The sequence below is a fragment of the Lutra lutra genome, chromosome 9, assembly GCF_902655055.1.
Source record: "Lutra lutra chromosome 9, mLutLut1.2, whole genome shotgun sequence".
Taxonomy (NCBI): domain Eukaryota; kingdom Metazoa; phylum Chordata; class Mammalia; order Carnivora; family Mustelidae; genus Lutra; species Lutra lutra.
The window spans coordinates 143,999,761-144,016,609 of record NC_062286.1 but is presented as its reverse complement, the minus strand read 5'-3'; the positions used below and the strand labels follow the sequence as shown (position 1 = coordinate 144,016,609).

Below are 16,849 nucleotides of genomic sequence, written 5' to 3'. Positions count from 1 at the left end.
GGCCCTGGCATGGGGCTGCAGTCTCAAGGCAGGTGACAGGGTATGCCGCACATCCCCAGCCTCGTAGGGCTCAAGTTGGGGCATCTGGACAGAGCCGGTCCAAAGAGATAGGGCCCTGGGTGACCCCTCCTCCACAGGAATGCCATCCAAGCAACAGAGATGGTCTGAGTGGTGCACAGCTACTCACTCTCTGGGGGGATCCTGTCCTTGTGGGGGCAACCAGACAGGCTTCGGTGGTGAGGATACAGCCCTGTGACGTGGCCGGTGCCATCACAGCCTGGAGTCGGACACTTGATCTCACGTTTCTCAGCTCTTGAGGGATCTAAACACACAAGATGCATCAGTCCGTGCAGTGAGAAAACCGTGTGGTGGGTGGCGAGTGGGGAGGGGGCTGGGACAGCCATGCTCCTTCATTCACAGCGTCCGGAGCAGAGTGGCCAGACTGCCCAGGTGCCTGGGAGGCACCGGGGCTGGATCATTCTGGGGACACTGGCCCACATTGGCCATCCTCATGGAAAACCCTCCCATGTAACAGGGTGGGCGGCGTATTCAGGAGGAGGACACAGGTGGCAGCTGGTGCCCTCCGTCCCCACTCCTGCTGACATTGTGGGAGCCTGTTGGCTTCAGCGTTGGGGCCATGCCTCCAGAGCCCCCGAGCCTAGAGCTCCAGCCTCTGCACAGAGAGGTGAAAAATGGGACCAGGTCCTTGCCGGGACCTGTCCTTTGGTTTTGACAAAACGAGGACAAAGACGTTAACTTGCCAAAAGCTGCATGACTAATAAAGGCATGGGCAGAAATTTCAACTCAAATCTCAGTTGCTGAACTCAAGTCTAGGCTCTGTGGGCCAGGGGATGTCCCTATAGGAGGTAGGGCCAGAAGGGAACACTTGTCAGGACACAATGATCCCCAGAGCATAGCTGATGTCCCAGAGAAATTTCTGGGTGCAGCCATTCCCTCCAGGAGAAGCAGAGGTCACACAGCCACACTCAGAATGCCTCCCCCAGGCAAGGCAGAAACCCGGGGGGGCTCTGAAGTGCAGGGCCCCAGGCTCTGCATCTCCATGTTCAAATGAGCAGGAAGCTGGACATCCACCAACCCAGCAGGCAGGGTTGTCCCCAACCCGTCCCCCATGCCTGCTTCCAGAACACGGGCTCTATCTGGGGCTCGGGCTACATCCGACCCTTGGCGTGAGCCCTGTCTCTCCCCTGCCCGGTGCTTCCAGCTCGGCCATCTTCCTCACCCTGAGGCTCCGTCCCCTGGGTCCATGCCCTCAACTCTATCCCTGGAGGCAGGTCCCCCAGTGTCCATTCTCACAGGTCTGAGTCACCCTAACACCCGGGCTTGTGGCCATCACTCAGCCAGTGTCCCCCAGCCATACACATCTCTGCCCTGATCCGTGAGCCTCAAGCCCACTGCCCGCAGACTGACACTCTATGCAGCTCCGACTCCCTAAATTTGGGTCACCTTCATCTGGGTCTCCTTGCACCTACGTCCCCTGAAGACCTTGCCAGTCTGAATCCAAGCTCTCGAGCAGCTATCCCCACATCTGTGCCACCCTGAAAGGTGACAGGTCTCCTCCAGGTTGAAACAACATCCTCATCTGTGTCCCCTCAGCTGTGTCCCTCAGCGTCTGCCCCAAGCTCATCTCATCGAGGTTCCCTAGGAAATCTGTGCCGTGTCCCCACTTACCTACCAACGGGTGTTCCCCAGAGCTCACTCAATGTCTCTATGACCCAGCTGTGTCCGCCCAGGGTCTGCCTGTGTCTCTCCATGACCACGGCCAGCCCCCAAGCTGCGGCTGAGCTGCTGGAGCTAGCTGACTGTCCCTCCTAACCTTTCCCCCTCAGGAGCTCTGCTGCTCTCTCTGGACCGCCCCACAAGGGCAGAGTGAGCCCATTCCCTGCATCCGTGGCCAGTCTGTAGTTATGTGTATGTGTGCCCTTTGTCTGCACCTGTCAGCCCTGCCTCCAGCCGGTAAGGTCCTCCGTTCTGGACACACCTGTACCTCAGCCTGCCTCTCCATACCCAGTGGGGACGGTGGGGGGACGAGCGCTACCCAGCCCTGGTGGGGGGGGGGGGGGGGGGGGAGGGTGGGAGGGAGGGAGGACGGGAGGGCATGTGGGCCCGGCCGCCAGCCCTACCTTTGTTGCAGTAGTTCTTCCGGGCATCCAGGGGCCTCACTGCCTTCCCGGGTTCCCCAGGGCCCAGCTGGCCCTGCTCGGTGGGCGGGCAGCCGGGCTCACAGACGGCTTGTACCTGCTCAGCCTTTAGGGCAATAGCCTGCTCCAGAAGACCCAGGTTCCCACGTGTCATCACATCGTACATCTCCGACACGTCAGTGACCTCGGACTTCTGGGAGCGCGCGTCTTCGTCCCGGCCGTCGTCAGAGCGCTCCTCCCCCAGGACAGAGTACTCAGGCTTGGGGCTGGGCGAGGCCAGTGGCCGGGCTTCAGGGGCCTTCTGGCTGGGGGGAAGGGGGGCATCCTCTTGGCAGATGACCTCAGGAGCGGCCACCTCCTCCTCCTCTTCCTCCTCCTCCTCCTCCTCGTCCTCCTCTTCCTCCTCCTCTTCTTCCTCCTCCTCCTCCTCCTCCTCCTCTTCCTCGTCCTCTTCCTCCTCCTCCTCCTCCTCCTCTTCCTCCTCCTCTTCATCCTCCTCCTCCTCTTCGTCCTCCTCCTCTTCCTCTTCCTCGTTACCCAGAGCAACTTTCCTCTTGCTGGACTCCTCACTGGCCACACCCTCCACGGCCTGGGGACCGAGCTCCTGGGGGCGCTCCCTGGTGACTCCCACCACCTGCTCTGTAGCCTCTGGCCGGAGGAACACGTCCTTCTCCCCCTCGTCACTGGTGGCCCCTTCCTCAGCCTCCTCCTGAACCAGGTGCACAACACCAGGGCCCGGCTTAGCCACCTGGCCCAAGTCCTCCCCAACTAGAGTCTCTACAGTGATTTGGCCCAGGTTGAGGAGAGAAGTGGCAATGATCTCCTGGTAGCTGCTGTAGCTGCCCTTGGCGGGGCCCGTAGAGCTGCCGACAGGCTTGGATCCGAAGTGGGACTTGACAGGGCTCCTTCCTGCACAGAATTAGAAACATGTGGGAAAAGCCCAAGGAGCGCCCTGCCCCAACCGCCCAGGGAGCACGACACCCCCGGAGAGGGGAAGGTGGTCAGGCATGCCGGCTGGGCCGCAGACACGCGGTGAACTTATTTGAGGAGGAGAAGGGGTCACTACTTCTTCTGAAGCTGGGAGACTCTCTGATACTTGTTACTAACAGCCCCTCCCTTTAAGGCTACTTTCTCAAATTGGGTAAACCTGCATTTCATAAAATGGCACTTAATACAACAGATTCTAAAATTTGCTTCATAAACACAAAGCAGAAAAGGAATTTATGTTTTTAAAAGACCCTTGTGTACACATCTTAAGTGCCATGACCTTGCTGTGGTGAAGGCTCCCCACACACCGGCCTATGGGGTGGGCGCAAGGACGCCCCAGGTGTGGGCGCCTATTCCAGGGGGGCCAGCCGGGGCTGCTGCCCGAATCCTCTGTAAGAAAGTGGGCAGGCTAGTGCTTTCTGCCTAGAGCCCATTGGGCCACACACCACTGCAAAGACAACCAGAGACCCCCCAGGAGGATGCTCGCTGAGAATCGGCTCCACAATAAAGTAGAAACCCCTCTCGGACCGTGCAAGGCCAGAAGACTCAAGCACCTTGCTGTTCTGGGGGTTCGGGACCTCAGGTCTCAGTCCCACTCCCAGGACTGAAGTCTGCCAGGCTGGGGGGGCACATGGACACTTCCCTCTGGGACCCAGGGCCACTTTCACACCAGCATTTGCCGATGTCTGGGCCTCCCCCCACCCGCCGGGAAGAATGCTCGGAGCAGAAAGCCCACCCCAGACTTCCCTGGACATCCCCACAGTCTCACCTGATGTCAAGCAGACCCCCGCCCCACCCCCAGCTGCCCTTCCCTGGAGCTGGGTGGAGGGGGTCTGTCTGAGCCCCCTCCCCCCCTTCCCCCACGACCCGAGGCACAGCCCACACCCATCTGTCCATCCATCTCTCTCACACACGCACACACACACACATACACACACACACCCACAGCGTTCCCAGAGAATGTGCCCACAGGCCCCTCCAACGCCCTGCTCCGGCCCCTCTCCAGGAAACCCCAACGAATGTCAGGACAAGACCCCACTTGTTCTCAGGAAGGGCTTCCTCAGCAGCGCTTTCACTGCCTCGGAGTGGGGCCCCTCCCCACTCGCAGGCTGTGATTCTCCAGGGCCACACTAAGCTCCCTTTATTTCGGGGGAGAAAGAGCCACAAAGCACCTTCAGCTGGCTCGGGACGATGAATCTCCTCCTGTCCTGGCAGTTCAGCCTCATCCTCCTCCGGAGTTCCTTCCGATTCATCCGAGACAGAGGCGTCCTTCACCTCGGCGTCCTCGCTGCCGTCGGTGTCCGCGCCACAGCCCTCGTCCAGCGCCAGCTTCAGGGACCGGGACTTCCGTGTGGACGCCAGGTGCTCGGCCGTGGCACCCTCCAGCTTCCTCTTCTTGGCCAGCGGGCAGCTCTGCGAACTGGGAGGAAGGGGACCAGGGCCGCCCTGTCGAGGCTCTCTGGGACCCTCCCGCCCACACTCCACCCTTGGCAGCCGTGTTCCCTGTGGTGGAAGCTGGCCCTCAGCTAAAAGCCCCACATTCAGGACAGGCAGGTTGAGGTACTTAAATTTTCTCTGAATTAAAAACTCACATGCTTTAAACTGTGCATTGTTCTTCTCTCATAAGCCCTAACCTCAGCGGCCCCGTCCACGCCACGCCCCCTGCGGGGCTGAGGCGGGCACTGGCCCTCTGTCGGTCCCAGCCCACTTCCTCCCACCTGGCAGGCCATCGGGTGCCCCGGGGCCTTTCCTCTCCACCTCCAGACCCCGCACACCTTCCCCCACTGCAGTCAAGCTGACCACAGCGACAACCAGGTGGCAGCTCACCGAGGCCACCCTCGTGGATAGCAGGTCCGCTCTGAACTCCCTCCCAACGCCCTCCTCTGGCCTTGTGCCCCCAGCAGAGAGGCCGCGGCATGACACGCCACGGCCGTGTTGGCCTCTGCAGCTACAGGCACAGATGGAAGGTTCTAGATCTACAAAAGGGCCCAGAGAGGGCGAGGGGCTCCAGCAGCCCGCAGTCCCACTGCTCTCCAGGAGCCCCCTTACCTGCGGTGTCTGGAGTACTTGCCCCGGATGTGTCCTGAGCCAGTGCATCCTGGGGTGGGGCAGCTGGTGGGAGAGAAGCAGGGTGGTCAGGTGGGGAAAGACCTGCCCGCCCCAGACCCTTCCCCGGGAGCAGGAGACTGTCTCCAAACAGTGCATCTCAGAACGGCTGCTTGCAGTTCACTAAAAATTAATGAAATAACTCACCCCATTTAAGGAAATGAATGACTCATTACAATTTTATGAGTGTGTTTAATTAAAGATCTGCATGTATGAGATCAAGACTTCCAATGTCGGTGTCTCCTAGACGGCTTCTTTTTTCTGTGCGTGAGTCTTTCCCACTGCCAGCAAACTGCGGCCGCTTCCCAGCAGCCAAGAAACAGGACGCTCTGTGGAGCCCCCAGAACCAGCACCTGAGGCTGGCCCAAGGGCAAAGCCGGCCATCACTGTGCTCTGAGGCCCGCAGCCTGGTGCAGAGAGGTGAGGCCAGGAGGGCCTATGACCCGGGGGCGACCCATAGACGTGTGGGGGGGCTGGGGGGAAGGGGGCTGCTGGGCCTTATGCACCCTGGGGCCAGCAAGTGCACGGGGAGGAAGGCGAGGCACCCAGGAGTCCCTCCCCCGCCACTGTCATCTGTCGCCCTATGGAACCAAACCACGGAAAGCTCTGGAAACGTCAGATCATGGGCATGGGGCCTACCACCCAGCCCAGTTTGCCTGGAGTCAGCCCTGTGCAAGGCCGGGATCCCATGGGCTGCTGGGCACATCCACAGACCGCAGACAGCAAGAAGCAGACATTCCCTCCTGTTCCGGAGTGGCAAACAACGTCCCGAGAAATGGGAGAAGGCATGGGAGGTCACCCCGGGGAGGCTGAGCCCGAGCTCCTCCGGGGAGGGGCTGTCCCAAGATGGGAAGCCCTTGTTTTTAACAGGCGTGGCATCAGGGGGTCTGATCAGGCTCTCCCAGATCCTGGGAGGGAAGAACAGGGTGGGCCCCGGAAGGGACACGGCCCGCGACCTCAGTCTAGACACGCCTGATGGTTTCTAATTTGACTGATCACAGCCTAACGGCAATGCACTGTGGGGTCCCCAGGCCACACAGGTCACCCTCGTGGGCGGGTCAGGGAGAACAAGACAGTGGATGGAGGCAAGCCCCACCCCACCTACGAGCTCAACAGTGCCGTCTCCCTGCTGCCCTCCAGGCTGAGGCCACCTCGGCTGATTCTCAGTTTAAAAGGAAGAAAGGAAAGGAGGAAGGGGAGAGAGGGGAAAGGGATGGAGGAAGGGGGGGAGAGGACAGGGGAGAGGGAGGGAAGACGTGCCACGTTTTATTGTGGATTTCCTTTCCAGACAGCCAGGACTTGCTGCCCCTGGCCGTCTATTCTAAAAATCTATGCCCCACGCTTGCTTTCTCTCTCTCAAGAGCTAGCTTTGAGACTTTTCACAAAAGGTCCTTGTTACTAGGGATTTGAAGCTGAGGTCCCAATTAGCCGATTAATCACTGAGTTAATCAGGCAATTATGTGGCAGCTGCTGTGGAGTCCTGAAGGCCGCTGGCCCTGCCCCCGGATGCATCACCAGCTCTGAGCCACACCTCCAGCCACCAGCTCACCAGTGTCCTGGCCTCTAGCCCAGGGGGCAGCAGGGTGGGCAGGGAGCCCACATGTCTGGGGCAGGTGAGGACCGCTGTGGGATCAGAAGCCGGGGCCCCTGCACTCTGGCTCCCCACGCAGTGGCCACGGGAGACCCAGTCAAAGCCCAGCGGCTGCCTACCCACTGCCTGGGCTGCACGGTTCAAGCCATTTCCCTTACAAGCGCCCCCAGGGTGCTTGGGGCCCAGGCGAAGAAGCAGCACCAGCTTCCCCCGTCTTGGGGGGAGGAGGCCGATGCAGCCAGGGCTCCTTCCTGAGCTCCCCGCTGTGGCTCCCGGAGGGTGGCAGGGACAGGAAGATAGACAGGAGGCTTGCAGACAGCCTGCTCATGGTCCCAACTGAGCAGGATCCTGGTGACAGCTTTGCACATCCAACCATAAGCTACAGGTGTCAAGGAAAGTCAAGGCTGAGGCCAGGAAGATCCAAACCCCAGCCGGAGCCCTGCACTCAGCTACCAGCCCTGGACAGGACTGACTTCCCTCCAGCCCCCTGTAGGCAGGTGGGGCACCCCTCCATTCTCATCTGTCTCCTGGGCAGGAGCTGGCCACTGGCTCCGAGGAGGCCCTCCAGTGAGGTCACATGGCTGGGAGAGAACCCAGATGCAGGTGTGACAGATGGGTGGCTCTCCTCAAACGTGCTCTGGAGGGGGCCCAGCAGGCATCTGCAGGGGGAAGCAGGTGCCCCACCTTCCCACCAGCCAACCCCTCCAACAGCCCCTCCCAGGCTGTGCAGCTGCAGGCGGGCCCAGACCAGGACACAGACCAAAGTGTCCCACAGTTCTTCCCACTCCTCACAGATGCAAAGGAAAAGCCACCAGGTCCATTTGCTTCCTCTTGGGTGCTCAACGTTAAACCCAGGGCACAGAGAAGCAACGTGGGCTCCAGAGGCAGGAGAAGGCACTCAGAGCCCTGGCGGCTCCCGGTCAGCCTCCTGTTCAACTCAGCTCCTAACAACAGCCGTGCCACTCCCCTGAGAGCAAGCAGCCTCCTGGGAGCCTGCTCGAGCTGGGAAAAAACAAACTGGGACAGGGGATGCGGGCCGAATTCTGGGACAGGGAGGCCTCTATCCCTCATGCGTGGAGCGAGTACCACCATAGAGCTTCCCCCTAACTCGGCTGTCCCTTCCAGTGACTTGTGCATGAGCTTATCTAATACGGTGATGTCCTGTTCCAGGTCACAGTCTCCCTGCTCTGGCACCCAGAGCATAAGCCTCCCCAGGACCGGGCAGAGCCACTGGTGGGCTGGGCAGAGGTGCGGCTTGCAGTGTCTGTCCATTCTCACAGCATAAAGGTGCCCGTGCGGTTGGTGTGCACAGCTAAGGAGCGAGAGCCACGATCCCACCACAGATCACAGCCCCAGGTGTAGCTCACGGCCAGCGAGCGCTCAGGGGCACAGGAGTGACCCGCACCTCCCAGGCAGGACATAGGCGTCTCTTTGGCACAGAGGACTCCACTCAGCTCCAAGCAGCCCCAAACCTTGAGGATTGTTGCTAAAACATTAGATATCAATGCGTTCGTCCCTAGTTTCTCCATTAACACGGGCAACAGTCTCGCCCTTCTGCGTGGGCAAAGCGCCCCACCAACATGGCCAGGGGCCTGGGGGCTGGGGGCTGGGGGCTCTGTGGGAAGGAGGGTGGGCCTGGAGCCCTTCTGTCCCCCAAGGACAAGCCTCTGGCAGGTTAGCACAGCTGCAGTCCAAACCCAGCTCCGTCTCATGGGGAATTTGTGGCCATTAAAGGGGGCCCCTGACACCCCTTGACATTCTGGGACCATCCATGAGCACCACTTCCCTTTCCCCTTTCCTGTCAGAGCCAGGACACCTGGCACTGCCCCTCCTCAGGAAACAGCGGGGTCTGAGGGCCGGTTTTCCTTGTTGGTTACTGAACATCACCAGCCCTAAGTAAAACAGCACTGAGGGCCCAGGCCCACTGAGTTTGAAGTTCCAAGGTCGTGTGGGTGGTTCTGGGACAGCCCTGACACAAAGGACTAGGGGGGCTTCCTCTCTGGCCATCCCAGGGGCCAATCCCAGGGCAGAAGCCAGCAGGTGGGGGCAAGTCGACCTGGCCCCTCCTGCTTGGACCTGGCAAATCCCTGCTGTGGGCTGTCCTCCCTTCCTCCTCAGGATGCCCCTCCCGGTGAGAACTGACCTAGATTCTGGAAATTCACAGAGCTCAGCCAGCGCAAGATCACCAGCTCACCAACCACGGTCGGCACCTAGAGTCTGTGGACGACTGGGGACCTCGCAGCCCTTTCCCTCATCTCTGCCCAAATGGGGCCTCCGGCCAGCAGATGCACAACCCTTCCTGAGAGCCCCCTAATGAGCACCTTGCTGCTGGCTGGGGGCCACGGGGACAGGCAGGCCTGGTGGTGACCACAGGTCAGCACATCTCTGCCCCGTCCCAAGGCTGACTGCGTGGTGGGGCCAGGACAGAGGTGGGAGAGAGCAGAGGCAAGGTGAAGATAGGGGGACTCATGGCAAGGAGGAAAGGGGTCCCGGGGGTGGTTGAGCCATCCAAAGTGCCCCATATGGGACAGTGGGGTGTTCGGGGTCATGGGCATGGGCAATGCTGGGTGCTAGCAGAAAGCCTTTCTTACCTGAGGTCGGCACCTGTGGGTTCTGGGGGCACTGGGTGAGAGAAAGAGAGAAACAGGGAAACACATATGGCAGTCCGAACTAAAAAGGCACAAACGGAAAAGAAGCGGAGACAATCCCAGCGAGAAGGGAACCCCATCCCTCCCTGACCTCCTGGAATGTACTGTGGGACCAGGGGGGCGAGCTGCCACCCCCGCCCATGCTTTCCCCAGATCTCCCCGCGAGAGGTTGCTGGCCTTACAGAGGGATCAGGCGTCCCAACCAGTCCCCGCTCTCCAAGCCTTCAGGACCAGGACAGTGTCTCTTTCTCAAATTGCCATGGGAAGTCAGCTTCCAACAGGAAACTTGACCCAGCAGAGAAGCCTGGGCAGAGAGAACCAAGCAGCTGGTCCCTGGTGAGGGGCCACGCTGGGCAAAAGCACATCGGGGTCCAGCTGAGCAGCTCACACGGGAAGCTCAGCGCTCTGGCCCCTCCCCACACCAGACGTGCAGCCCTGGCCCGGTGTGTACTTAGGGAGTCAGGGAGGTGAGCCAGCCAAAGGCCCCCCCCCCCCCCGCCCCCTGCCAGCTCCATCTGACAAGCCCCCCCACCCCCTGCCGTGTCCTCCTGCACTAGGACTGACCTCCCAGGAGGGCAGGAGGCTGTCACAGAAGCCTGGCAGCATTCCAGCTCCAAACGGAAAGGTCTCCTGAGGGACCTTTGCCTTCCCCACCCTGTGGGGCCATCTACCTGCTCACCCACACCCCAGGCAGGTTGGTCCGGACCCCACCGCAGGCCTCAAGGCTCCAGACACCATGCACGACCCCAAGTGCTCAGACTCAGGAGAGGAGCCTCCCAGGGCCTGGTCACCAATGTGGGCTTCTGCTTTCCTGAGCAGCGTGGGGTCTGTTACTTTAGGACCTGGAATTCACAGCCACACTGGGCTGGGGCGGGGCGGCACTCACCTCGGAGGGCCTTGGAGCGCGTGCGAGCCCGTTTGTCCTCAGTTTCTAAGCTCATCTGCAAGGAAAAACAACTGGGATGTTACTGAAGGCCCAGCCCAGGACCACCCGGGAGGGCTGTGCAGGGCCTCTGGTTGCGGTCAGGCCCCAGCTCTTCCGGTCGCGGAGAGCCTGTGACACAGACAGGCCAAGGGGTAGGCTCGCAGGAAGAGAAGACCTGAGACCCAGGCCAGCAAGCGTGGGGCAGGGGTTTCAGTGGGGAGACCCCAGCTCCCGGCCCAGCAATCAGCCCACCCACTGCCCCCACCTTCCCACTCCCACAGGAACCTCCGGCAGGAGCCCTTGCCCCATCTGCCGGATGCTTATGGACAGACAGTAGGGCTCCCAGCACACGGGCTCCTGGCCAGCCTGGGGAGCTCCACCACTGCTCACTTGGGCATCACAACCGGTCCCCCACTGGGCCCCAGAGCCCAACTTCCCACGGGCGTGAGGGCCCCAACACACTGGGGTCACCCTCTTAGAAACAGATGGAGGGGACTGGAACAGGTCTCCACAAAGCGTCCAGAAAATGAATTACTTCAATTTCTACCGCATGCCGTCCTGGAGGGAGCCCAGGGACCAGTGGCCTGAGCCCAGGGACAGGACGTGCTCACTGAGGGTGTGTCCCCAGAAGTGGGGCACCAGGACCCAGTGGGGACAGAGAGCACGTCAGGCACAGTGACATGATAGCAGCCATACTACAAATGTAAAAGGACACGTGACACGGATTTTAATATACGAAACCTTACCTGACCCGACCTACCCAGACCATTGTCACTTCAACAGTAATCCGTAGAAAAGTCTCTGAGTGGGAGGCTGTTTTGTGCTAACTCACAGAGACCCTGCATGTCTCCTGGACTCACAGCACATCTGAGCCGGGCCCGTGGCCCCCATGCTGGAGACTGTGGCTCTAGACGTGGGAAGCAGTCTCAGGTGGGAGCCAGCTTCAGGCAAGAACACAGGCCGAGGGGCCACGTGATCAGGACCCACAGGCCACCCTCCCAGGGATGTCCCTTCTCCCAGGAGTGGGTGAGTGGGTCCTCCTGAGGGGGCAGGGCACCCCGCACAGTGCAGACCCCTCACACACTCTGACTGCCCCATCTGAGCCCATCAGTGCACCCCCACTTTCCCCGACCCTGCCTAATCCCCATGGGGAACATGGTCCACATGGTCCTGTGGGGGAGTCGAGGAAGAGCCCTCAGGTGGGTTAAGCCAGGGGATAAGCATCATGGAGAAGCCCAAGGAGGGGACCCTCCCGGAGCCATAGGTCCTCACGTAGAATCTTGGACCGATGTCACCCATGACACATCTAGCCAGACAGGTTGTGACGAGGTAGGAGGTGGGTGGGACAGTGGAAGCACCCCTTGTCTCTGAGGTCCGGGGGGAGGGGCCTCTGTCTGGCAGGAGGTGTCTCATGAGCCCCACCGGGCTCACCACCTGTCCCTGTGGTCGGGAAGGGGATGGAGCGATGCCACCTGTCCCAGGCCACAACCAAGGCTTGTCAAAGGCAAGGCCAGACAGCAGAAGGAAGAAAGGAAGGACGACAGACTCAGGCTTCAGAGCCTGGAGGCCCTCGAGAGAAAAGCCTGAGCTCTGAGGTACAGAGGCCCCTGGCAGGAGGGAAGGAATCCCCCCAGTTAGGAAGATGAAATCTGCAAAGTGAGCCTCCCCACAGGCAGCGGTCACACACAACATTTTATGTGATTTGTTAAGGACCAGAACTCAAACCCAGGGGTGATCCACGCAGCCTGCGGGCCCAGGCGGCAGAGCCAGCGTCCGGAGCCCCCGGGCCCATGACAGCTCTCGGGCAGCATGGAACGGAATCACTATAATCTCTATTTTTAAAGCAGAGGTTCCCCACGGACCAATGACTCACATTTAAAGTGAAGAGAGGAGCAGGTGTCAAAGGGACTTCATTACGTTTACGAGCCTTCAAATGTCATCTGCGCTGAGCCCGAGCGCGTGCCTTCCGATATCGGCCGCACAATGAAGCTAATGCGTCTGATTGCCGGGCGCCAGCTTTCAGCTGAAATGCAACCGGCAACCTCCTTTTTATTTTTTTATTTATTTATTTTTTTTTTTGGTCAGTTTTCCCAGGGAAATTGGCAATCATTCTGCTAGGTTAAAGCATGCCTTGGCAATTTGGATTTCCTGCAGATAAATTATTCAAAGAGCAGAGAACAGAAAGGGTTGCAGGGATGCGTACTGGGCGCTGCTTGCGAACTGCGAGCTCCTATTGATAAAGCTCACAGCCGGGACATTCATTTTGCCGAGCATCTTTCCATTTGCAATTTATCTGCATCAAATGGCCAGTAAGTGAGAAGTTCTCTTCAGTGCATGTAGCTTTGATTCTAAAAGGGGGAAAGAAGGAGCCCAGCCACAGGAGGAAACACGGGTTAGCTCCTTAACACGAGATGAGTATGTGAGAGGGTGACATGGGACATCAACGACGGAGCAGGGAGACTCTGATTTCTGGGCTGTTGGGAAGGAGCAGCGGTGGCTCCCTCAGAGCCTCTGGGCAAACACACGATGAAACCAGCTCCGCTCCTGCCAAGGTGAGCTCTCCGCTGGCTTCCCTCCCCATGTTGTAGATAGAGACCAAGGCCCCTGCGTGAGCACCCTGGGGGGCTGCCTGGCTTCCTGGCAGCCCCCCAGGGCCTTCTGTCCCTCACCACACCAAGACGGGCCCCTCATCGGCGCAAAGACGAGACACATTCCAACGTTTTACGGATTTACTTTTAAGAACCCTTCGCTTTTTCCGAACACAACCCAATCACTTCTCTGTTTTTGCACGACCCAGAGATGACTGAATGACCTTCCACCTGGAGGGGGAAAAGGCCCCTTGTCACAGCCAGGCTGGCCTCGATGCCCATGTTCTCTGTGGGGCAGAGGAACGTCCTCTGTGCTGTCTCTGTGAGCCACCTCCGTTCTGCCGCCACGATCCCGTCTTACAGCTTCCCTGTGCCCCTCACAGCGTCACTGCACTCTAATTAATATTTCACTAGTTCTGTCTTCAGCAGGAAAACTATGGGGAGGGGAGTCATTTACGAATGCAAACACTTCCTGTTTTGCCACAGCCATTAACCAGAGAGCTGTCTCTTCACCCTTCCTTTTAACTGGCTTTGTTAGTACCGTGTGACGGGTCTCACTCAAGGAGCTGTTACTATTTTGTTCTGTTTTGCGTTTTTTTATAAAGTCAAGATTCATCACAGAAGCTCTTTTTAAATACAAACGGTTCCCACAACAACACCCACGACCAGCTCCTTTTCAAACCCATCTGCAGAGCACCCTTGCCAAAACTGGGTTCCCTAAGTTGGACATTTACAAACTCGGGGACCAAAAAAGAATTATGCAGCCTTGAAACCCATAGATTTGTCTGAATTCTCAGAAACACAGTCAGAAGCCAGACACACAGCCAGGAAGAAAGCAGAGAGGACAGATTCTCGACGTCCGACAACCTCCAGTCTGAGATTTTTCACGAGGTGTTCAATGAGGCCCAACAGACTTTATGCCAATCTTTGCCTTTACCCTCAAAGGCCGGGTCTGCCCCTGACCCCCCCACCCTCCCCAAGTTCAGGAACGTCCGTGGTGGTGTCTGGAGGGGTCCCCCTTCCCCCTGTCTCATGCACTCTCCCTCTCTCCTTCTCACAAGTCTTCTGGGCTCTTCCCAGGCCCTCACAGCTCCTCTCCACCCTGTGCCATGTCCCCGCTCTTCTGCATGGACAGCTAAGGGTGAGACATAGAACAGAATTCATGCTGAGGTTGTCCTGGCCTCAGCAGCAGGACAGCAAGGTCCGCACCCCAGGGGAGAGCTCAGGAGGGAGGGAACAGTTCAGACTGGGTGGGAGTGAGGAGGCTCAGGGAGTCAGTGAGGGCCTGAGGGTCTTAGGGCTGATGGCCTCCAAGTGGGAGGTGCTCCAGCCCTGGGAAGCAGGAAGCATCCCTGGGTGGCCTGGGCCTCCCGTTTCCCACCCTCTCCCACTCAGTCTCCATTCTGTGCCTATTCGTCTCCTGCGTGGGCCTCATCTCAGTGTGAAACAAGCTCATCCGTCATGTTTTCAAGGTCACCGCCTCTCCTACAGAGTTCCAAGGTCACCGCCTCTCCTACAGAGTTCCAAGGTCACCGCCTCTCCTACAGAGTTCCAAGGTCACCGCCTCTCCTACAGAGTTCCAAGGTCACTGCCTCTCCTACAGAGTTTCATTCACTGCTCAGTGCGTGTCATGTAAGGGTGGACAGACAGATGAGTAGACAGATGGTGATACTTGGGAATGTCTCTGAGGTCCTGGAACTGGGGAACACGGCCAGGAGCAGTCAGAAGGGGCTGAACAAGTACCAGAGCCTGAAGCTGGGTGAGGGTTCCAGACCCCTGACCATGGGGGACATTCATCCCAGCCCTAGGCTGGAGGAGGAAACAGGTTAGGGTTCCATTTTATTTAGAATGTGTCCCAGGGGTGCCTGGGTGGCTCAGTGGTTAAGCGTCTGGCTTCCGCTCAGGTCATGATCCCAGGGTCTTGGGATCGAGCCCGGCATCAAACTCCCTGCTCAACGGGGAGCCTGCTTCTCCCTCTCCCATCCCTCTGCCTGTGTTCCCTCTCTCACTGTGTGTGTGTCTCTCTCTGAGTCAAATAAATAAAGAAAAGGGAAAAAAGAAAAATCTTAAAAAAGAGTGTGTTCCAACAGCTAGCAGAGCTGGAAAATTAGAATGAACCTAGGACATTTTTTTTAAATCCATAGGAGTCTATGGATTGTAGAGTTCCTGTGGGCAAGTTTCAGTGTTTTCCCTCCTGGAAGACCTAGACAAAGAGAGGGGGGCATCCACTGACTCCCAGGAGACCACACGCAAACCTGCCTAGAAGGAAGGGTGACATGGGACGAGGAGGGCAGATGAACATAACAGGAGTGGCAGGGACTGGCTATGACCCACCGTGTTGGCTGCAACAGCATCGGCCAGTGTCCATTTTCTCCGAGAGAGGGAAGGGGTGAGGGAGAAGCAGCAATCTGGGTTTGTTTGATTCTCCGAAGTGTGAGCAGCCAGGAGCAATGCCCACTCGCACAGCACCACTAGGAAGCCCTTCTATAGACCCGTGTTCCCACCACTGAAGGATTTAGGCTCGGCCTTCAAGGGTGCCCCTTGCTGCCTCTTCCCACCGAGCATTCCGGTGGAACCCTTCAGAGCCCCCATCCCCAGTCCCATATACTGTCTACTTACACAACCTCCCTGGTTCCCGTTTTTTGAACACGCACCTGCAAACCTGGTCAAGGTCAGCCTGAAGGGCAGCCTTCTTCTTCAAAGACATACAAGTTCTACCACCTCAGGAACCCTCCGCACACATTCCGCTTTCCATTCCCTGCTCCATGAGGCTAAACCACATGCCCACACACCTGACCCCCGACTGCGGCCGCCACAGCACCCCTGGCTCCTTGAAATGATAGTTATGTCCCCCTCTGGGGGGAGGCCCACTGTGTCTCTGAAGTTCTGCTGACATTCCACCCACTGCTCGGCCCACTGGCAACAGAATAGAGCTTCTCCCTGATTTGTAGAAAGGACACCCCAGGGGGTATTATTTAACATGTGTCTTGGGAGAGGTTCTCCTAACATCTCTGACAGGGGATTAGGGCTCACTCCAACCCCCAAATTGAAAATGATCGTTCTATCGAGACAAACAAACAAACAAAAAAAACCCAGACTCTTAACTGTAGAGAACAAACTGGTTGTTGCCAGAGGAAACGCAGCTGGGAGCACAGGTGGGATCGGTCATGAGGGTGAAGAGCACTGAGTAATGCATAGAACTGTTGAATCACTCTATTGTACACCTGAAACTAATATCACACTGTGTTAATTGTATTGGAAATTGAAACCTAATTAATAAATTTTTATTTTTTTAAAGATTTTATTTACTTATTTGACAGAGAGAGAGAGGTCACAAGTAGGCAGAGGCAGGCACAGAGAGAGAGGGGGAAGCAGGCTCCCCACTGAGCAGAGAGCCTGATGCGGGCTCGATCCCAGGACCCTGACATCACGACCCGAGCCTAATGCAGAGGCTCAACCCACTGAGCCACCCAGGCGCCCCTAATTAATTAATTTTTTTAATTATAGCTGTAGGGACACCTGGGTGGCTCAGTTGGTTGAACATCTGACCCTTGGCTTTGGCTCAAGTCATGGTCTCAGGGTCTTGAGTTAGAGCCCTGAGTCGAGCCCCATGCTCATCAGGGGATCTGCTTGAGGTGCTCTCTCTCTCTCTCTCTCTCTGCCTCTGCCCCTCCCCCGCTCACATGCACTCTCCCCTTCGCTCTTACTCCCTCAAATAAATAAATAAATCTTTCTTTTGAAATTGCAGCTATGTGGTAGACACCGTGATACAACATCTCTATGTCGGGTCCCTCTGTTTGAAACTCCAACATAAATGGGATTTCTACCCGAGGATAGGAGTGTAG

General features: G+C 58.2%; 1 protein-coding gene across 3 annotated transcripts in view; it reads right to left on the bottom strand.

The window, feature by feature from the left end:
- MYT1 (myelin transcription factor 1) overlaps positions 1 to 16,849 on the bottom strand; it is a 70,538-nt gene that overhangs the window by 28,882 nt on the left and 24,807 nt on the right. For all 3 annotated transcript variants that reach the window (XM_047744252.1, XM_047744253.1, XM_047744254.1), the window contains exons 3-8: positions 10,378 to 10,432; positions 9,435 to 9,465; positions 5,196 to 5,258; positions 4,319 to 4,566; positions 2,142 to 3,068; positions 188 to 322 (exon numbers count right to left, since the gene is read on the bottom strand). In XM_047744252.1, coding sequence (XP_047600208.1) covers positions 188 to 322; positions 2,142 to 3,068; positions 4,319 to 4,566; positions 5,196 to 5,258; positions 9,435 to 9,465; positions 10,378 to 10,432 — 1,459 coding nt within the window. The remainder of the gene's footprint in view (positions 1 to 187; positions 323 to 2,141; positions 3,069 to 4,318; positions 4,567 to 5,195; positions 5,259 to 9,434; positions 9,466 to 10,377; positions 10,433 to 16,849) is intronic.